This window comes from Scatophagus argus, chromosome 7, assembly GCF_020382885.2.
Source record: "Scatophagus argus isolate fScaArg1 chromosome 7, fScaArg1.pri, whole genome shotgun sequence".
Classification (NCBI taxonomy): domain Eukaryota; kingdom Metazoa; phylum Chordata; class Actinopteri; family Scatophagidae; genus Scatophagus; species Scatophagus argus.
Window position 1 is genome coordinate 1,906,353 of NC_058499.1, and position 21,722 is coordinate 1,928,074.

At 45.7% G+C, this 21,722-nt stretch overlaps 1 protein-coding gene across 2 annotated transcripts in view; it reads right to left on the minus strand.

Annotated features, from left to right (window-relative positions):
- The window catches only part of pot1 (protection of telomeres 1 homolog), a 41,272-nt gene that overhangs the window by 915 nt on the left and 18,635 nt on the right, over nucleotides 1-21,722 (minus strand). For both annotated transcript variants that reach the window (XM_046394045.1, XM_046394044.1), the window contains 11 exons: nucleotides 21,140-21,270; nucleotides 20,550-20,843; nucleotides 18,908-19,063; nucleotides 5,234-5,418; nucleotides 4,836-4,921; nucleotides 2,824-2,850; nucleotides 1,584-1,740; nucleotides 1,277-1,485; nucleotides 1,062-1,197; nucleotides 507-589; nucleotides 211-305 (listed from right to left, as the gene is read on the minus strand). In XM_046394045.1, coding sequence (XP_046250001.1) covers nucleotides 211-305; nucleotides 507-589; nucleotides 1,062-1,197; nucleotides 1,277-1,485; nucleotides 1,584-1,740; nucleotides 2,824-2,850; nucleotides 4,836-4,921; nucleotides 5,234-5,418; nucleotides 18,908-19,063; nucleotides 20,550-20,843; nucleotides 21,140-21,270 — 1,559 coding nt within the window. The remainder of the gene's footprint in view (nucleotides 1-210; nucleotides 306-506; nucleotides 590-1,061; nucleotides 1,198-1,276; nucleotides 1,486-1,583; nucleotides 1,741-2,823; nucleotides 2,851-4,835; nucleotides 4,922-5,233; nucleotides 5,419-18,907; nucleotides 19,064-20,549; nucleotides 20,844-21,139; nucleotides 21,271-21,722) is intronic.

Sequence of the window (21,722 nt, forward strand, 5' to 3'; positions counted from 1 at the left end):
ACAAACCATCATCGTCACTTGTTAGGTTTCACTTTGAAACATCTTCTAAAAACCGTTTCAGGTGGTTTCATCACGTTGTGTGTTTTCCTTTCATCTGATGTCTCATCATGTGATTCTGTCCAGTTGTGACAGACTACAGAAGACATGCAGCTCCAGACACACACGCTTTGTGCTGCTTCCTGTGTAAAGTTCACACATATTGAAACTCACGGCGTCCCTCCACAAGAAGACGTCGAGCGTGTCGGCGGCGTCCTGCAGCTCGAGCTTCATGAGCAGGACGAACTGCAGCAGCTGAACGCCGAGAGCTGCAGACCAGAAGACCAGACGTGTTAGAGCTGTGGGAGAACAGAGCTGAGAAACACTTTTCTTTAATTCAAGTAAAAACTGTTGTTGTTGCTGTGGCTGCAGCTGAGAGCAGCTATCAGCTATCAGAACAATCTGAAAACAGGGTTTTAACGGTCAGCCTCCACAGCTTCCTCTGACCATCCAACCAAACTCTCTCTCACCTTCTGCGACGACCTTCTCATCAATCAGCTCGACTCCTTCAGCACAGGGTTCCCTCACTGCAGCGTCGGAGCACCGCCTGCACCTGAGACACACGCACACACAGGAAATCATCAGACGACACCTCCTGCATGGATGGAGCCCAGGAGAACACCACCCGCCAGGAACGCGGACTTCAGTGGACGAGGACTTAAAATAATGGTCCCGTTTGTCCCAGTGCACACAAAGTCAGCCCCATAAAGAAAAGCTCTTCCCACTTTGGTGTGGAGGAAGTCGACTGGTGTGCACTCCGACCTCAACCCAATCAGCAGCTTTAGGACGAGCAGGATCTCCGGTGGCTGAGCAGCACATTCACGCTCACGGCTTTGGAGCCACGTTCTCAGTGGTCACACATGGCGGCAAAGTTCTGTGTAGTCTTTTCAGTACATTCTCACAGTGCACACATCACTTTTATTATTTAATATCCTGCTAACACCATATTCATCAGTCTTTTTCTCACACAGAGTTGAACTGCACCACCAACAGCAACAGGAAGCAGGAAACTGTGCCTCACTGACCCGTAGTATCTCCTCCTGCCTCTGAACAGGAAAGGTGCAGACAGGTCGAGCAGAGTCATGTGACCTCCTGATGACCTCACAGGGACGATGTTCTGGTAACCAGACGTCAGTCGACATGTTTCCTCCAGAGTCGAACCTGCAAGACGGCGAAAGTTTTGTCAGCAGGCGTCTGACTTCAAGATGAAACTGGCTTTCACTCTGCTAACACTCGTTACCTGTGAGGAAGATGAGCTCCTTGGTTTTGCCCTCAGACATGAGCTGTGTGGACAGGTGAACACTGAGAGCTCGCGTTGACGATCCCGGGGACTCTCCGGGGACGTCGACCTGCCCGGTTAGCGCCCACGGCGGGGGACTGCAGGGTCCAGAATCTCTGGACGCCTCAGAGAAAAGACCTGCCACCAGTTCATCATCGGGGATGTCCTGCCTGAGATCATATAGAGGTGTTTAACCTTCCCACTCTTTAAGATAACTTCACCAAAGGTAAGAGCTGAATTAATGCTTTAACACTGAATGTGAGCCTACATAGAAGAACACTTGCTGCAGTAGAGCTTCAGAGCCTGGTGGAGTCTGCGGGGCTCGTAGGATCTCAGCTGGACTCTGACGTGGTGAACTCCGCCCGGATCGGACCGCTTCAGCTCGGACAGCGTCACCGGCGGTATGCTGTGGCTGCAGCTTCTCTCTGATGCGCACAGTGAACGTACGACCAAATAAACAGTTACAGTTTCACAGATGCAAGGCAGACTGACTCATCAACCTTTCCAGGAGCACAGAGTTTAGGTTTTCTAAACTTTCAGGATTTAAAAAGCATCTTCACTCCTCAGCCTCTGCAGCAGAGATCCACTGCAATGTGACGTTAATACAATTATCTTATTTGACTGCTGAACGGAGGGGAAACATACTTTACTCCAGAGAAGATAATAAAGAAAAGATGCTGGAGGAACCAGAGTCTCTGATGAGTGCTGAGTTTAGTCAGAGGCTGAACTGAACACAAACACCACCAGGGCCTGCTGTCGCTCACTAACTTGTAGCTAAAGTACAGTAAGATATTGTGGTTGACTGAAGAGGACAAACCTGCAGTCAGTGTTGGTGTACTCACATCTTTAACTTAAATAAATGTATTTTTAAATCACAGTATAAAGTACACATATAAGCTTTTCATGTTATAGTCTGTCAATATCGAGGCACCTTTAGATGTTTTGTATGCTACTACTTTTCAACGTTAAAAGAAATTAAATGTAAACCCTGACTAAATGTCATAGAGCAGGAAGTACACAATAAAATGGAAATACTGAAAAATCCTACTTAAGTGTACTTAGTTACTTTCCACCATCCAGTGTCAAACTCAAGCAAGTAAGGCAAATAAACATGAACGATACAATCTTGCTTCACTTTCTCTGTGTACCTATTTATCGTACAGTCCATGGTGTGAACACAGCAGTAACCTAGCTTGTTAGCTTTAGCTAGCCTGGTAGCTTCGAGCTACGTAGGCGAGTTTTAGAAAACACTATGCTGCCTTTTTTCCACGTGTCCACTTGGGCAGAAAACCTGAAGTGAACCAAAGCGAACATTAAGGTGTGAAAGAAGTTGGAAAACCCACTGACTTTGACCCATTTTCCTCCAAATGCTAAAAGAGCTAAAAGAGCTGGCAGTGATTTTAAAAACAATAACTTCAGCACATTTAAACAAACCACTGGTCCTGGTAGGCTGCCATTGTGTGTGTGTGTGTGTGCGTGTGTGTGTGCGTGTGTGTTGTGTTTGGTACCTGTGCTGCACTCCGCTGCTTCAGCATCTATAGCAGAAACAGAAAACATCAGTGACTGAACTGGATACAAGAGGACACAAATCAATAAGTATCTCAGGGCTGGAAACAGACTGGACTCTGGACTCTGCTGAGCCAAAACCCTTTTTGTTAGAGGGTTTAAAGCTGCCTCAGTTCAGGCGTCCTCAGACAGTAGTGTTTAAACATCAGAATCTGTGGACGCCTTCCTGCGACGCAGCAGCAGAGAACAATCCAGACATTAAAAGCTGATAAAATAGTGCAATACTGAATTTAGTTTCTAAACAAAAACACATTCATTCTATAAATATTTTTATTCAAGTGAAGATACTCAAACAACATACAAGCAATAAACTGACAAGACAAACAGCTTTTTTTTTAGTAAATAAGGAATTAGGCTGAATGTAAGAGACCTGAGATAAGATAAGAACTTTATTGATCCCGCCGCAAATTGTTGAAACCGAGACTCATAACGGCTTAATATCCTGAATTCAATATAATTTCTCTCTTTTCTCTTTCCTTGGGTATGTCGATGAAAAAGGTTAAGTATTTTAAAAAAGAACTCTCTTCCTGCATCCCAAATATTTTATCCACTCAGGAGTTACACAAGCGTCATCAGGCCTGCAGGTCTGAACACAAAGGAGACAGTTTTGTCTGTCAGGTCACAGTCAAAGTTTGGACTTTTCATTATGTCCTCAGTGAAGCGAGGGCTTTTAGAAGGCTCTGCTAATGGAAGCAGATCCCTGCAGCTCCACTCCATCCGTCCATCCATCCATCCGTCCTTTCCTCAGAGAAGAAAGTGGTCCATGTGAGCAGTCAGGAGGTTCACATATCTGCTGCTGGCAAACTTGTTTTTCATTTAATCAACGACAGACAGGCGTCCATCACTCTCATCGTTCTTTGTATTTTAGTCTCACAGCTAAAGTATTGTCAGTCGCAGTCATGTGTAAGCAGACATAAAGGCGGCTTACTGAAACCAGGGCTAACGGTCTGTTTTGTCAGTCATCATGTGTGTCTGACTGAAGGGATCCACTTCTATTTTAAATCGGACCGACCCTCAACACCAACAGAGTAACATCTCACTATTTCACTTGTGCCCTTCACACATAAACGCAACCCGTTCTCACCTCAGCTTTACTTCCTTTTGTTTAATGACCATCACTGCTGCTTCTGGCTTTGAGTTTTCCTGAACGCCAGATGTGTACAGACAAACGGAGGACTGAAGCTGCTCTGATCACATGCTGCTAATGAGTAAGAGCAGCTCTGTGAGACTCAGACACAGCAGAGCTAAATGCTAACAGCACATACAAAAGTATTGGGACACCTGCCCATCACACCAACAGAGACTTTAATGGTGTCTCATTGTAAACACACAGACAGCTTTGCAGCTCTAACAGCTTCCACTCTTCTGTGAAGGCTTTCCACAACATGTTGGAGTGTTTCTGTGGGAATTTGTGCCCATTCATGCAGTAGAGCATTTGTGAGGTCACACACTGATGTTGGACCAAAAGGCCTGGCTCACAATCTCCGTTCCAGTTCATCCCAAAGGTGTTGGATGGGGTTGAGGTCAGGACTCTGTGTGGGCCAGTCAAGTTCTTCCACACCAAACTCATCCAACCATGTCTTTATGGAGCTTTGCTTTGTGCACTGGGGCACAGTCATGCTGGAATAGAAAAGGGCCTTCAACAAACTGTTGCCACAAAGTTGGAAGCATAGCATTGTCCAAAATGTCTTGGTGTGCTGAAGCATTAAGATTTCCCTTCACTGGAAGTCAGGGGCCGAGTCCAAACCCTGAGGAACAGCCCCATAAACTGTGGTGTCTGGATACTTATGTCTATATAGTGTATTTGGTCATAAACCGCAGTATTAGGACAAATTCAGATTTGGACCTGATGATGGTCTGTGGATCACCAGAATTAATACTATTTTCTTGATATGTTTTGATGGCCCAGTGCACAAAACTGATATATTAGAGACCATTGAACATCCAGTCCTACCTGGTGACGACTCTGACTGAGTGCTCCAGATCTCCAATAATGCTGAGTCATTCAGCTCGTCGTCCTCTGCGAAGGCCTCCATGACTCTACAGAGGCATAAACAAGAAGAAAACAGCGCATGCTGTGTCTATAAATACAAAAACACCAAAAACATCCAGTGAAATTAATCTAATATTTCAGTATCTTTTTGTTAAGATAATTCCATTTCAAACCACCACAGGATGCAAGGAGCAGGACTGATCTTCACAGCTCTAAATCTTTCCTCTCTTTAAAGTGAATGAAAGGCATCATCTGCTCTTCACTGTCTTGGTTCTTTTCTGGTCCAGCAGGTTTTCAACAATGACTTCACCTTTAGCCTGACTTCTCACAGGTATATTGTCCCTCGTCCCCTGCCGTACCTCTTCAGCTCCTGCACATCCGGGCTGTTCGTTGGAAGAACCCGGATCCCCCTGCCGTACGCCGTCCCTCCGTGCAGGTGGAAAGCCAGGTGATCCACCTCCTCCGACTGGCTGCTGGTGAGGCCGGGCACCTTACTGGATCCAGAGATCGCTCGGAGGTTGTAGATCCTCAGGAAGTCTCCAGGCTGATGGGACAAATAAAAAACACAAAAAAATTCATCAAAGGTAAGAAATCATTAGAACTTGTGAAACATTTTATTAGTAAAGTGACAAGCAGCAGGACAGGAAGAGCTGACTTCTTAAAAACTAAAAACGTGGTGTGAAAACATCAAGTCGTCGTTCTTCTTTGTCAGACTGGGACTGGAAATCTCTGTACACTTTGCTCTTAGCTTTGATTTGGTTTCCACCAACTGATGAGGAAAACATCCGCCTGGTTAGGGGTTAGGGAAACTCTAATATTCTGTTCCTGCGTGTGTGTTAACGGCCACACAGTTAAATAAACTCACCGTGACAACAACCCGACACAGTTCACGAGGATTCGCCTGAACGCTCCGTCACTCTGTGAGGACGTTTCTATTTGTCTGACCTCATCGGCTTTGATCAATCAGCAGAGGGCGACGTTGCACCAAACTTTCAGTCGGTGAGGTGCCGGCTCAAAGCACTTGGTTTGGAGGGGTTTGTCGTTCTGTTTTTCCCTCCTCATCTCTCCGTAACGACGAGCCTGCGGTCGACAGAAATCTTTCCTCACTCTCATCATCAACAGACGCTTCGGCGATCAGGTGTCAGAGGGAGTCACACATTTCTCTGAAGACTTTACAGTGTTTTTACACGACTGGGTTCAGTCAATAAAAAGACCCAGATACACACACACACACACACACACACACACACACGACCTTTAATTGCATTATAGCTGGAAAGCAGAAGACTCGGAAAGTGAATCCTCTATAAGCTGTGGCTTCCTTTAAACCCATTTTCACCGTATACTGAGTGAAGTTTGAGTCAGTGTCAGGGTGGATTAGCAGCTGATCTCCTGAGGCCTCTCCTCCTCTGAAGATCCACGTGAAGAGCCGAGAGATGAACTGGGAGGACTGGAGAGCTGCTCCCCGCTCACATGGAAGCATTTTAACATCTGGAATTATCCTTTCATCTCGAGTTACTCCGCATTACCACAGGTTACTCAGAAACTGACAAACAGGAGAAGCTCTGCTGTTTACGGGAGCTCAAAGAAATCAAAAACTCTTGGTTTTACTTCCCCTGCGTCACAATCTGAGAACGCCAACACAATGACAAGACTTCATAAGAGGGAAGATCAGAGACTTCCAGATTATTCTGACGAAGCACAATCATTCAAAATCACGTCAAGGTTTGACTGATGGAAGGATCCCTGACCATCACCATCGCCCAACAAGCTCGCCGACACTCAGGTCAAGATGGCCGTAAGAAATTCAGTCCAGTTAACACTTTGACTTTCAGACTGGCATGTTTTTATGAGAGCGCCCTCAAGAGGAAAGGAACAGCACCGGCATTTTGTGCAAACTGACTGCTGGTTGTGTTTGCACTCGATGAGTCAAGAGCCTCCAAACCCGAGCTTCAGGTTGACTTCGGATGTTAAGTTTTCTCTTCAGACGTTTACTCGACACGCAGACACAGCAGGCGAAGGCGGAGAGAAAAACAAATGGTGGGAGTATCCATATGTTTTTGTTTTTTTAATTGAATCACGACACCTCCAGTTTGCACAGATTGTGTTCACTCTCTGCATGAGAACAGGTTAGCTGCAGGTACGACTTAGCAAGCACAGCTCTAAATCAAGTGTTTTGGTACATTTGGCCTCAGTCGCTGCATCCCTTCTCGGCCCTCGTGTGGGTTATCTGTTATTCTCAGTTAATTAAAAATGTTTGTCAAAATGTTTCCATGAAGTTAAATTTAACAACACAAAGCCATCCTCCTTTTTCCTGGCTGTGTTTTCCTCCTCCAGCAGCAGAAGAAAACATGCTATTTGAGCATGAATCATGATTAAGATCATGTAAATCCCTCCATGGCAGGAAGCAAATGCTGAAAACAAACAGACACTATTGTTGTTTGCCGAACCCCAGACTCTGTGCAGAATGAGACAGAAGAAAACAAACCAGAAGTACTCTGAAGCCTGGCTGTGTTTTCTCTGAGCTCCACGAGAGTTTAGCTGAAATGCACCACAGTTTGTGTTTAGAAACAGGTCCACAGAGGACGGAGAAGGGGACTAATACTGGGAGACACGAGGAGGCACCACGTCGCTCCGGCCCGGACAGGCTTCCTGTCTGGATCCACATATCAGAGCCTGTGTAGCGGCCCTGAGAGGCCAGGTGTGACGATAAGGAGCAGACATTCAGCTGAAAGAAGCAGCACTAAGTTTAGACCAGGATCATGACTCATCAGACGACCGAGGCCACAGGACGTCTATAAGTTCAGAGGCTTTCCCAGACGGGCTTCTTGATGAAAGCTGGCACCGCGGTCGTTTTCATATTCACTGGTCTGTTTTTAATAATGTGAGCGGCTTCAAGGAGGATTTCAACACAACCTCTCCTGGATCCTCTGTCAAGTGGACTGGATATAAGAGACCTTCAGGTGTCCGCGTCATCAAAAACACGGTTAACAGGTTAATTCTGCTGCCAGCTGGAGTTGGTCCTCAGGCACGGCTCACATATTGTATCGACACAACATTCAAAAACGTCTGTCTTAAAAAGTTTTTAAAATTTACAGTTTTGGTCAGCTTCACTGGATTTACAAGGCAATATGAGTTTGCTCTAACAAGAGCAGGTGAATAATGTTTCAAATTAAAAGGACCCTTTTAGTATTTTAACCCGTTAACCGCACATTACGTAAACGGTTCAGTTCTGGGGACAGTTTTTCCAAAGCTCACAAAATCTCTGTGTCACTGAATGCATCGTCAGGTGTCAACTGTTTTTAAATCTCTGAACATATCTTTCACATCAAAACTTTCATATCACGCGGGCCCTTGGTGACCGCAGGTGTCTGAGTGTAACAGAGTGTATTTCCACATGTCCTTCATTAGAACCTCCTTTTTAAGGGAAATTAAGACCCAAGAGAAGAGAGAAAATGACCTCACGGCCTCATCATTACGAAAACAGTTGGCATAACAACCAAATGCAGGAAAACCAGCTGCGTGACTGGCCTCCAGAGCTCTTTGATCAATCAGGTCATTCAGCGGGGACCACGTTTAGTATAACTGGGGTATTATCACCATCAACATGTGCACAGGGGGCGTTCAGGGACCGTAGGACACCGGGGTCCACGGCTCTAAGAGCAACCAGCCTGTCTGACAGAAAATGGCTTCCTGCAGCTTCCCCTGCAAACAAACCATTTTCTTTAAAAAGGGGCTGAGAGAACAGAGTGGAGCAGCCTGTGGGGGCTTCTTTAAGTACTTGATCTGTATGAAAACTAAACACTCCACCGTCCGCCCACTGCCAGACAGCCAAGACGCCACCGCCGCTGTCTCATGGTATTAGTGCTGCTCGGCTGCTCGGTAAAAAGGGATTCCTTAAAATTCAAAAGATTGCTTTGGGCTTCCACGGCTTCTCGTCAAGCCGAGGCTCAATAAAGCAGCCAAAAAACTCGTGCCCTCACTGCGACGAAGAAGAAACTGTTCATTTCATACTGGCTTCTTTATGGAGCAGCAGGAAATGGGCTTTAAAAGCCTGACAGACACAGACTAACTCGACAGAGGGACTCTTTGTGCTGGAAAATCAGCTCGATGGGGAACAGAGTATGTGACGGCTGAAGCACACCTCACTTCAGTTTGAATGCTTCGACTGCACTCTGAGCCTTAAATAAAACAATCAAGGATGAGGCGTGCTGACTGTTTTCACCACTGAGTAATCAGTCAGCCACGTTTAAATCAAGGGTCCAGCAGATGCGTTGACTTGCCTTATTTTATCACTGATATACCAACAGCTGCATGTTGGCAGAAATGTCAGATTTGTCCGAGGTCACTGAGAAGCACTCTGGCAGTTCAGGGTTTTTGAAAACGGGATTGCACGAGGCGCTCATCCAGTCGGCGTATCTCCTACAGTGGAAGGTGGCTGGCACGTCTCCAGCTGGGAGAAGCAGACCTTAAAGAGTCAATATCAGTTCAAGTGTAACTCTGAACGTTTTCGTGGCTGCAGCGTGGCATCAGAAAGCCCTTTCCGAGAGAGGACTGAAGCCGTCATATCGGCCTCCATTAATACTTCATTAGAAAGCAATAGTAATTATACCCAAGAGAGAACAAGACACGCCTCAGGATGGACAACTTACTGTGTGTTGATTGCAGTGAGCAGAGTCATTAGACACATACCATTAATTTACTGTTGTGTTGGGTTTCCCTACACCTGCTGACTTTACTCACTGCAGTCAAGCTAAACAGAACAAAACTGCCGTACTGCACTGCTGCTTTTTAGGCTCCGATTGTTAATTTAAGCACCCGATATGTTGCTTTATTTTCTGCATCACTGTGAGGGGAACAAGAGTGTGTGTGTGTGTGTGTGAGAGACACTCTGACGTGGACTTTAACAAACTGACTGCAGCATTTTATATTCTTAGCTAAGTGAGGGCCACCATAACTTTTGATATCATGGCCCAGTCATTGCACACAGCCACAGTCCACTCACTGAGAGATGCTGTCAGCACTGACGCTGTGCTGTGGTGGCTCGTTCACAACAGACTCAGTGTACAGAGTTTTGGTTGTTGTATATAGTTATGCTGATCAAATGAAGCCTGAATGCAAAGACATTTTGTTTAATCTAGAGTCAATCTATGATTTTTAGTACTTGGGCAACGTGAAGAATCGTTTCAGACCTAAAAAAAATCAAACAAACAAAAAAATAAAAAAAAAAAGGCAGGCCAGAAACCCCCGTGTACTGCAGGGTAAGATTACTGCTTCAGTCGAAGTGTCGTGGCTTTGGTGCAAGCGATACGCCTTCAGTTTCCTGCTGAAAAGGGCTGTCTGGCATCAAGGTTACAAGGTGAAAGTATGTTAAATATAGCCTGACTTTTAGGTGGCTGAAACCCGCTTTGCTGCTGACCCTGTCCAGTACTTGTATACGGCTTCATTTTCCACACTGGTACTTGCACCTGAACTAAATGTTCTAAATATTTCTGACAGCTCTAACGTGCATGTGTGTGTGATCACGGCTTTGTGCCGATGAACGGCCCTGTGGCGTTGCTGTCGAGGCTCTCCTGGTCATCAGTGAGACTTCCTGATCAAATAAAGTGATCTATTTGTTCATCCATACTTCACATTAATAAGCCGCTAGTTTATTTACTGTATTCCAAGAGTTCGGAGAGGATCTTTGTTGTGCCTCTCAGATTCCTCCTCTCTCCTCATGAATAATAGAACAAAGAGGCCGAGACGGTCAGCGAGGCCCGGCGGAGTCAGATGTCCGCCACAAAGATCCCATCCCTCACAGCTTCAAGAACCCTTCAGCAGGAAAACACATCGGGCAAACTGGCGAGCAGACTCGGTCCGTCTAACAACCCTTTTTCCGATGAAAAGACTGATAAAGATGCGGGCCTGTCAGACGATCTGGCGAAGGACAACGGTGGAAAGTACAAAAGCTGTTTGCTCTGCTCCTCAGATAACACATTACACCCACTCACATTCACACAGAGATAAATCTGAAGCTGTATTATCTAAATAAATGATCTGTACATGAGGCATGAGGAGAAGCTCCACACAGACGAGAGCTGTGTAATGAAGCGCCGGCGTGAACGTGAATGCGAGCCCTCGCCTGTCTGAGTGATGCTCCGTTGACTCCTCTAGCGCCAGGAGAAGCAGCATTTCTGTTGCGGTCGGCGGTTTTTGGAGGAGATTTGAGCCCGCAGGCCAACATGAAGTCTCATTTCTCTCAGAGCTGTGTTCACTAAACAGGAAACAGTGTGGGAGTAAAGAGCGCGCTGCATTAGACGACCCCCCCCCCAAAAAAACATTCAATGACATGGAAACGTGCAGTCGTTGGAGCATGAGTGCTAAAAATGAGATAATGAGCGGAAGCTGCCGGAGCTGCACACAAACTGAGAAGATCACAAAGACAATCAGCGGCTCAAGCTTTCCCCTCAATATTTCAGGACGTGGCCATTAAAGAAAACAAAAGAACAAAAGAATGGAGATGAAGGAGAGAAAAGGAAATCATGAGAAAGTGTGAGCTCATCAGGGGTTCGCTTCAGAAACCAGTCCGAGTGAAGTGCAGAAGGTGCATGAGGTCGAGACGTGAACCTCAACACGTCAACATGGCAGCACCAGACTGAGAGCTGATGAGGTTAAACTGGATTTTTTTATTTTCCATTTGCAAAACTAAAAACTGTGTGTGTGTACTTCCCTCTTCCATGAAGCTTGTGTTGCAAACTGAAAATTCCTCAGAAGCAAAACGTCCACACGGGGGACGACATGTCTTCAGCGTGCGGTTCGACACAGGGACAGCAGTTTGACGTCACGGGAATGACAACAGCAAGCTGGACATCTCCTGTCTGCTGAGCTGTCAGGTGTCAGGCCTCGGCTGAGCTCAGCACTTCTCAGATTATCGGGTACATTTTTTTTGTGGTTAAATAAATTAATTTTAATGTGTGCTACTTTGCCTCTGCTGCAGCCTCCTCTCTTGCCCATGACTCAGGCCAGTACTTGACTAAACTAATCACTGGATATTCTAGATTTCTGTTGGTCTGTCCCTGGTCTGTTCCAGGTCTGTTCCAGGTCTGTCCCTGGTCTGTCCCTGGTCTGTCCCTGGTCTGTGCAGATGTCCACACGGATCCTCCACGCGTTGGGCAGATGATGAAATTTGTGTCACGTGGACCCTCGCAGATATGGAAAGTAGCTTACAGCCGTGACTGCAGAAGTGTCACATGTGAAAACCGTGGGAGGCTCAAAGTGTGTTCACGTGCACGACGAGACGAGCTGCACGCAGCGCCGTTTAATCTGCACGCTCGTCATCTGCTCGAGCACACACACTCAGGAGTGTTTGTGAGGATGGTGAAGGAGTGACACGCTGACATTTTGTTGCTTTGATTAAGTCTTCAGAAGATTTCTTCCTTTCTTAAACAAGTACCATTCAAATAAATGTTTTATCATCCGTGCGTGTGTGTGTGTTTGTGGGAGAATCAATGATGGAGGAGGCAGCACACACAGACTGCAGCACTACTCCACCTCCACCACCTCCTCCTACTGTTCTCACTTTCTCTTTTCATCATAATGGGCTCCTTTCTCTCCTAATGGCCTTCTTCTCGCAGAAATGCCTCAGTCGATTTCACACAATATTGCTGATGATTCACCAGAGGAGCTCAGTAATTGGGGGAAATATTCCCGTTCACACACTTCTGTAGTGTGAAGACTCTCACTGTGCATCACGCTGTGTAAATGTGAGGTGAACTGACTGACAGGTGTTAAGAGACACCTGTGAAAAAAATCCGGTCTGAGAGACATTTTACCCATGATGCATCTGTCCGAGAGTCTGGTTTGTGTGGCCGCGTGGCTCCTGCTGTCAGCCAAGTGTGATCGCATGTCTCTGAACGCATCACAGCTATTCTGTGATGAGGAAACGGACTTGAAGGATTTTAAAAACACAAACAGGAGCACTTCAAAACAGGCAGTGGATGCACTTCTACACATGCAGAATTACAGCCACAGTCCGCTGGGGATGCATTCAAGTCCCAACAGTCGTATCAGTAAACACGGACGTCTGTACATAAAACACAAGCAGCTGATGAAACTTATATTGTGTGGATCCTGGCAGACACACGGATGAAGAAATATAATCTGACTGTGAACAGACGACATGCAGCAAAAAGTAATGAGGCACATTAAGTTTACATCAAGAATAAAACCGGACTGCAGGCTCCTTTCCTTTCCTCCGTTTGAAGTCTGTAGTTTAGTTTTATGGATCAAAAACAGCTTTTGCCACTTTGCTTCGCCGCTGACACACATAATACACGTGAAACAGTGAAGTGAGGAAGAGTCGACTTGCTGTAGAAACACACAGCGACACTGCGCTTCTCGAACGCATCGCATCAACACATCTACACTCTGACTGGATTTATATGCTGACAAATCTAAGGTCAAATAAACCTCATGCTGAAAATCTCCTTTAAAAAGCTGAGGCTGAAGTGGGGGTTTTATTTAAGTCCTGATTCTCTTTGGAGGTCAGAAGGTCTCTGCTGCTTTTTGAACCAGTTCTTGTTCATAACGTTCTGTTGTTCATGAACGTTACTTGCACATGTTAGATGCTGTTCGTAGGCTCCCAGTCAGTGTTAGTTACAGTGTGAGACAACAGAATCTAAATTTGGCCTGATTTTAATTTAACTTTTACACCTCGGCTTTCACACACCTGACAGTGAGTGTTATTCTCACTGCTGTCACATGCTAACTGCGAGCGCTTCAAGGTTTTCCTCTCTGCTGCACAGCACACCTCTCACACAGTCCACCAGTCCAGCAAGACCAGATTCTCAAGTGTATCATCACAGACACAGCTGGGATAGGCTCCAGCTCCCCCGCGACCCTGACGGATAAGCGGTATAGAAAATGGATGGATGGATGGATCATCACAGACACTGCAAAACCCCTGATCCTAACCAGGCACTTTAAGCTAAGTGTAAGTCATGCAGAGGAAAACTCACTTCAAGTCCACGAATAAACAGTACAACTCCTTATGTTGTATTCTGTTGCATTTTCACACAACTGCGCCGTGTTATAAGGTTTAATTTGTTTACAGGGCATGAAATCTTTCTGGTTCCGGTCAACCAGCTTCTGCTCACCTCAGCCAGTTCTGTCAGCTCGTATTGTTTTTTAAAAAACATGTGGATGAGGTGGAGAAGCAGACTCGTGCTGCCGGGTGTGTCACGACCGAATGACCGGACAGGGAACTTTTTAATTCATTAAACATGATGAGGTCTTCACTCTGCTGAACACACTGTCCAGGAAAAGAAAGAATTACTGACAAACATGAACGTGTTGGGATTACCATCACCAGCACTGACTGAGGACAAATCAATCGTTTGTTTATTTCTGTAGCACAACACAACACTTGGATGCTCTTTAACGTTCACTGGACCAGCGTGAACAATGCTTTTGCATGCAGAGACGTTTGCCAGAGCCAAAAAGCTGAAGCCAGATTGAACAGACGGAACAGCAATACCAACAAGTAGTTTAAATAAGCACTGCAGAACCACAGAGAAAACTCCCGTCCAGCTCGGAGCTCGCAGGCTTCGGGTCGTGACTGTTTCAGCACCAAAGTGTATTTAACACAGTGACCTTCGGATGATCTCATTCCACAGTTCATTATCGTGGCTGTTGTTTTAAGTTAAATAATGTGTCGATGAAGCGTATTTACAGCGTTCACATGTGGTTACAGATATTCTGTGTAATGAACCCGCTCTGTCTGACTGCGAAGAGCTTGTCGGCGCCTCCGAGCGTCACGACGACGGAGCGGAGAGTCGTTCACACAGTGGAAACTGAAAAACAGACCCTGCTGAGCCTCGCACACTCATCTTTAACCAACTGCACAGCAACAACCAACAGATGATCACTTCATGCAGCGATAATTAAGAAAATGAATGAGAAGAGATTAACTTCACTTAGACAAACGAGTGGTAAATAAAGCAAATGCGAAAGAACAACACGAGAGTAATCTGAATCATTTTAAATCACCATTAAAACCTCACTGATGAATTCTCCACAGGAAGGAGCAGCTCCTCCTGTCTGTTGCCAACCACTCGACAACATTAAACTGCACCGCAGCATTTTTCTCTGCGGTTTTACTGGCCTCTGAATTGGGCTGCAGGGACACAGACAGGACTGAGCCACAGCTGGACGACACAGAAACACTTCAGCAACACTCGGTCTGTACTGATCTGCTGAGCCGCGATGAGCTGAGAGATCGGAGATGATTTCCACAGCTGTGAGTCCCAGCGAAGATGTTGCTGTTGGTGTAATATTCTCAAGAGTTCTAGAACAAACAAAGGATGTTTTTGAGGATTTTTAATAGGTTTAGTTTCAAAAAGTGTGAGGACTTTATGGGAGCAGCTTTCACGGGGCTGACCTGAAGTTATTTCTGCATGTAAACGTTTCAGCATGTGGTTTGGGGACCATTTTTTCTTTAATGTTAGTAAAGATGTCCCAGTACCTTTTTTTCCCTTCCTGCAACCAAACTTACATGTCAGCCGTTACCACGTGTCTATTATTTAAACCTAGCATCATCTGCATCTGATCAACCAACCACATTATCTGTATCCACACCCGTACTCGGAAAGGGCAGGCCTTAACCGAGAACTGGGCAGGACGCACCGGAAGTCAGTTTAAGCCTTAATTTGATTTGGCTTGATCAGAAGTAGCTGTGTTTCTAATTACGTCTCATTTATTATAAAACTATTTACAGAACGGCCTCAGAACCGAGCAGCAGATCAATGATTCTGACCACCACAGTAAGAGAACTTCATGACACAATAGGGCAACAGGACAGTGATGCATTTTACTCTGATGATACTTGTACTCGCAGAAAGTACATTGTCTGTACTGGATGCTAATTTCAGCTGAGTGTGCGCTTAGCAAAACTCTTACTCAACAAATGCAAGTTTGCTTGCTATTTATGGAAATGTGTTACTGGTGCAGCCAAACATTTGTTATGCTGCCTTCGAGGCTACAGGATGCTGCTGGGAAGTATAAATTACCTGGTGCTGGATCATTTGCTACTTCTGCACTAAATAAGACATCTGAAAAGGTCAAATTCTGTTGAGAGCTGAGCTGAAGCCTAAAACGCCAAACCTCCAGCACTCAAACATCTGAGGACTTGTCAGTCAGCTCTAAACTTGATGTAGGAAACAAGGTGACAAGAAAAGATAAGTTTTCCCACAAGCAAACACAGAAGGGAAACTGAATAATATGCTGGCAGAACTGTTGCAGCCCTCCGGAGCACAACTGTATATAAGAGATCAAGTTAAGGAAACAACAGAAAGGCGGTGAAATTACCCAGAGGTCAGTGCGAAGTGATTTATTCATAGATGTATTCAGAGTCCTGTGTGTGAAGGGAAAAAGCAGCCGTGGTCGTGGAAGTGGCGGCAGCAGGTCAGGGAATATTGTTTCCATAGCTATAATCAGTGACGTTTCTGCTTAGAACAGAGTTATTTGTGATTATTACAAGGAGGATGTCCTTGTAAAGAAACAGTGAAAAGGACAAATGAGCTGCCGGTTTCCTGCCAGCTCTCCCCCGTCGCCTCAGCTTTCACGGCGCTCTGCAGGCAACTCGGCCCTTTTTCTTCTTCATACATTAGTAATCAGAATAAAGACCTGCATGTGCTGAAACACATTGAAGCCTATGACTCTGGGAGTGGGACATAATACTCAGTCATTTAGCCTATTGTGTCTAATTCCCTATCATTTGTGGAAAGAGGGCTTTTACACTGAGGGGACCTTTTATTATGGTCGGTTATTTTAACTTATTTTTTTCCTTTTTAAAAGTACTCACAGAGTTGACATTGCAAAGTAGTTTTCCAAAAGAGATGACATTTAAAACTTTAAATTTGTCTAAAAAAAAAAAAAAAATTCTTGTGCGCCGGACTGCACACGCTCATGTTGTGTTGCAAGATGGTTTTATTCTCTACGTGTTCGTGACGAAGGAACCCAAATGAAATGAACAGCACAGAGTCCAGTCTTTGTATGGTACATGTACATTACATGTACTGTATGCGTACTCATTACGTGTCCTAAACAAAAGATCTTTAAACGTAGGGCCAGATGAACAAACGCTGTTGGGTCTGTTTTCAGGCTTTCAGATTCGGGACTATAAATTCATTAAGCATTTCAATGTGTAGAAAAAAAGTGGAGTGTAAAGCGAAAGCATAAAGCAGCACATGCAAATGGTAAATATGGAAATATTCAACACACAAATACCTCAAAGGTGTACTTAAGTTTAGTGCTTGAATAAATTGTACTTATACTGTATGAAGGGTGATTGTACCAAACTACATCGAGTCACAGCAGAAGGATGCATCGACTCCTGGACGGGAGGCTCGTCGAGACGTAAACGTTAATGTCCCCCTCGACTGAGCTGTAACATTAGTTAGCTTAGTTAGCCGCACGTCCTGAAGAAGATGCACGCTTCCTTCTGCGTGGAGATACGGACAGAAAATAGTCCCTGCATGAAACTGCTCACAACAATCTGTGGATTATCTTAAGTAACCGAGTCACGATTTCTGGACAGAGTCATCGCTGTTGGGTTCTTCAGACGCATTGTTTGGCGCTTTGATTACAACACGTGAAGCGTCATCTCATTCCATCGTGTTCAAGAGAAGGCAGGCGTCTCCAAAACTCTGCAACTCACAGCAAAACTACTTAGATGGATAAAGGGCACGACAGGTAAGGGGAAAGGTGTTGCTGCACTGGACCGCATTCTACTGAGAGCTGCTTTGCACACACACACACACACACACACACACACACACCACTGCAGGCTTCCTTACTAAGTATTTACAGTGTGTGTTTCCCCTCAGCTTTACAGTATTCTACACAGACAGAAGTTTGGCGTCTTCAGTTTACGTCCCTTAAAGTGTGTGTGGACTTTAAACACATCTTTCAAATGTGACTGCCGGAAATGAAATGCTAGAAATGCTTTATAAACTGGTGTCGGTGCAAACTGTCCTAAAACGATGCATGCAGGGTTTGATATGCTCAGTAGAGCTTTGTAATAAACCTGTCTGAGAAAACAAGGCAACTGGGTGTGTGTGTATGTGCGTGTGCATCTGTGCGTGTGTGAGTGTGGGTTTGTCTCATAATTCAATGTGACTTTGCGACCGACATGATGTAATTTATGTCTCAGAGACCGGAATCAAGATGGATGTGCTTCCTCGTCACAGTCAAACACACACGCACGCACACACACACACACACGTGCACACACACACACACACACACACACACACACACACACACACACACACACACACACCAGAGCAGAGCAGAGCAGAGAAATCATTCTAAAAAGACTTGGGTGGATTTGTTCAGTGTTAAATCCAATCTAACAAGCTGAATGAGGCTGAATGTCAGTGGACGCCGTCATTCCTCTGACCCACAAGCACGCACACACACACACACACACAATCAGATGTCAGGTGCTGTAACAACACTGCAGCTGATGTCTGGGATCTGTGACTGAGGTGACATCAACATGTTTGCTCTGTGTGACTCATCACGAAATGACACCAATATAAAGTACAGCAAAGAGAATAAAAAGCTGCCGTTTCCAGAGGAGAGAGGGAGTGAGCTGGGATCTTATCCTTTTGAAAACTTCACAGTGATGATTGTGTGGAGGTGAGCCTGCGAACAAACTGGTTTGTTTTCCAGAATACAGAGTGAAATAAAGTCCAAGCTGTGCTGTCAGGCACAATCACTGACACGTACAAAGATGGCCGACACATCTCCACTTCCTCCAGCTGTACAAAGTAAAGCTGCCATCGCGTTCTGCTGATGACATTTGGAGCCAGAGTCTGTGCAGTAGTGATTGGGAGGTGGAGCCACAGAATCAAGTTCCCACCCACCCACCCACACCCGTCTGAGCCAATCAGGAGCAGCACTCAGCTGTCAGTCATCACGTTTCACCCCCTTTTCACAGCATCAAGTAAGTAATCAAAACCAAACCGATCAGAAAAACGTTCTCTGACCTTCAGCTGCCTGGCGACCTCCACATGGTTGTCATAGACGAGGACGTTAGCGATGAGGCGCTCTCTCGCTGCAGAGAAGGAGGACGGTCCCTCGGTTACATTCGGCTCAACTATCACCTTCAGCAGCGCGTGAGGACACCTGGTCCCGTCCCACACCTGAAGAGACACCAAAACATGACATGACTCAGCATGGAAGTGCAGATTGTAATGACATGAGATGCAGATGACGACCTTTACTTTCTTTAAACTGAATAATCCATTAATGAATCGACTCATTCTTCAGACTCCAAAGCTGCGAAATCCAAGTTATGATGTGAACAAACGCTGAGGAGACGATGACCTCAGGTGCTTGAGGAAAGGTATCAACATCTATCCTCGGTCTATTATCCTTTTCTGATTTGGAAAACATCCTCTCCTGGTTGTCGCTGCCTAACAGCAGGCTCAGAGCAGAGATCAGTGAGAGCAGACTGGCAGCAGACCAGCAGTCGCTGCCAAATCCTGCTCAAAATTATCTCCTCTATCAGCCTCACTGGCAGGAAAACCAGCCGCCACTTACAGCCTCACTTCTGTTCTGAAAACTAAGGTGGCAGGTAAAGCAGCTCAGGACCAAGACAAAAGGCATGAGATCTCCTCCCGCTGAGGCCCACCGACTGTCAAGTAGATTTACTCCGAGACAAATGAAGTCTGAAGGAAAACAGCTCCACCGTTCCAGCGGGGAAAACACGACATGAACTGCTTTAGCAGGATGGAGGAGTTCTAAAAGGAACCGTAGGAATGAGGAGTAAACAAGACAGCAACGCAGCGTCCTCACTTGGCAACAAGTCGCATTAACAACGAGAAGTAAACACTTGACTGTGGGAATTAAAAAGGAGACGGATGATGGTTGCTATGACGGTGAAAAGCCTCCAGGGAGGCTTCCTGGTGTCTGAAGGGATTTTGTGTTGTTTATTAGCAGGAAACATCACACAACAAAAGGCAAAACCCACCCTCAGATCAACAGTCTGTGATGTTGAATCTATTAAAGTGAAATCCTGAAGGAAAGACTGTGTAAAAATGCAGTTTCTGCAGTTAAAGGTTCAGCGTGGAGGATTCAGGGTCAACATGTAAAATGATATTTAATCAATCAGTGTGTTTTCATTAACTTAGAATGAGCCTTTCATATCTACAGAGGGGTGAGTCCACTTCCCGACGCCATCTTTCTACAGTAACCCACAAAGGTCAAACCAAACACTGCCTCTTCAGGCTACCATTAGAAGAAGGTTTTATGACTGACAGAGCAGCTTCTGAACAGTCAAATCTGCTTTGCTCTGCTGTAAACTGCTCGTTTCTCAGAGGAGGTTTCAAAATCTGCTTCTAATTAAAAGCTCTTTATTTCTTATTTATTACACATTTGCAAAGTAGGCTGCAAACCAGACCGCCTGGGATCACATCTCCTACCTGTGAAAGCACACCGATTTCACCAACCTGCAGACGTGACCCAGTTTTAACACCTGCTTCGGTCTCATGCACTCGCTCTCATGAGCAGAGTACAGCAACATAATAAATGTTAACAAACTCAGCCTGGCTGCTCAGCCTGTGGAAATGCACCACGCATCGTCAGCAGTTCAGCTTGCTTCGTTCCTCATGTCGGTCACTTTCTTACCCTCAGCAGGGTGCAGGTGGTGTCGATGGGAGCTTTGGCCAGCAGCTGGCAGGTCAGGTCGAAGTAAGCTTTGGGCTGAACGGCAGACAGAGGGATTGTGGGAAGCGGGGCGATGACAGCCTGGCTTGCGGCCCAGGATCGCAGCTCCTCCACGGTCCGACGATCCTCCTGGTCAAAGTGGAAGGAGCGGCTGGAGGTCCTTGGCTCTACGGCTGCACCGACCGCCCCATCAAACGTCACCGCAGAGAAACCGAAAGTGTTGACCAGCGTGACCGAGTCATTGAAGAGCTGCGTCTGCGTAGAGAAACGCGGAATGACTCAGCATCGAAATCATCAACATCAGTTTATCTGATCAGTTCAGCTGAAGAACAACACTGTTGGATTTGTTTGATTTGATTAAGTTCCTAACTTCATGCCTTCAACATTACAAAAGGTTTACAGTTTCAATTTGGCAATAAAACAGTAGTGAAGTCCCTCCAGTTCCAGGTGCCACCATGGGATCTTAGTTCAGAGAAAACAAACATGGTGGACAGCTAAAGCGGAGCGACTTCACCTCCGTATACATGCTAACTGAAAGAGTCAGGCTGGACCTTGACTCTGTGCATGCGGATGATGTCTCCGACTTGAAAGATTTTGGGATGGTCCTCCAGCTTCTCACAGAAGATGGTGCAGCAGATCTTCTGGTTGGACTGATCTGTAATCTTCAGGCTCGAACAAAAGTCTGTGGAAAAAAACTTGGTAGCTTTAGATTGTGACTGCAGTTAAATAGATTGTGATATGTTTTTTTTTTGGGGGGGGGGGGGGGGGGGGGGGGGGGCAGAAAACACATTCAGCTGCAGTGTGCTGACAGGGAAATGAAGTCATAAACTGAACTTCCATTCTGCCGCCCTGCTCCTCTTCACACCTTTCTGAATGTGTTACAGGATCAAACAACCTCTGCCCTCACTCAGCAGCGATTCAGCTTTTATCACTTCATGAAAGATTTTCTCTTATCTTCTGTCTGTCAGCTCATTTTGGTCTCAGAGGAGGCGATGTGGTTTGTGTTCCCACTTCCATTTACGTTTTTAAACACGTCTCTGAAGAAGTCCAAAACACAGCTGTCGAGCATCCTACACTTAAAATAGTTCTGACAATATTGTGACTTGCCAACATACTAAACCAACATGGTGAATA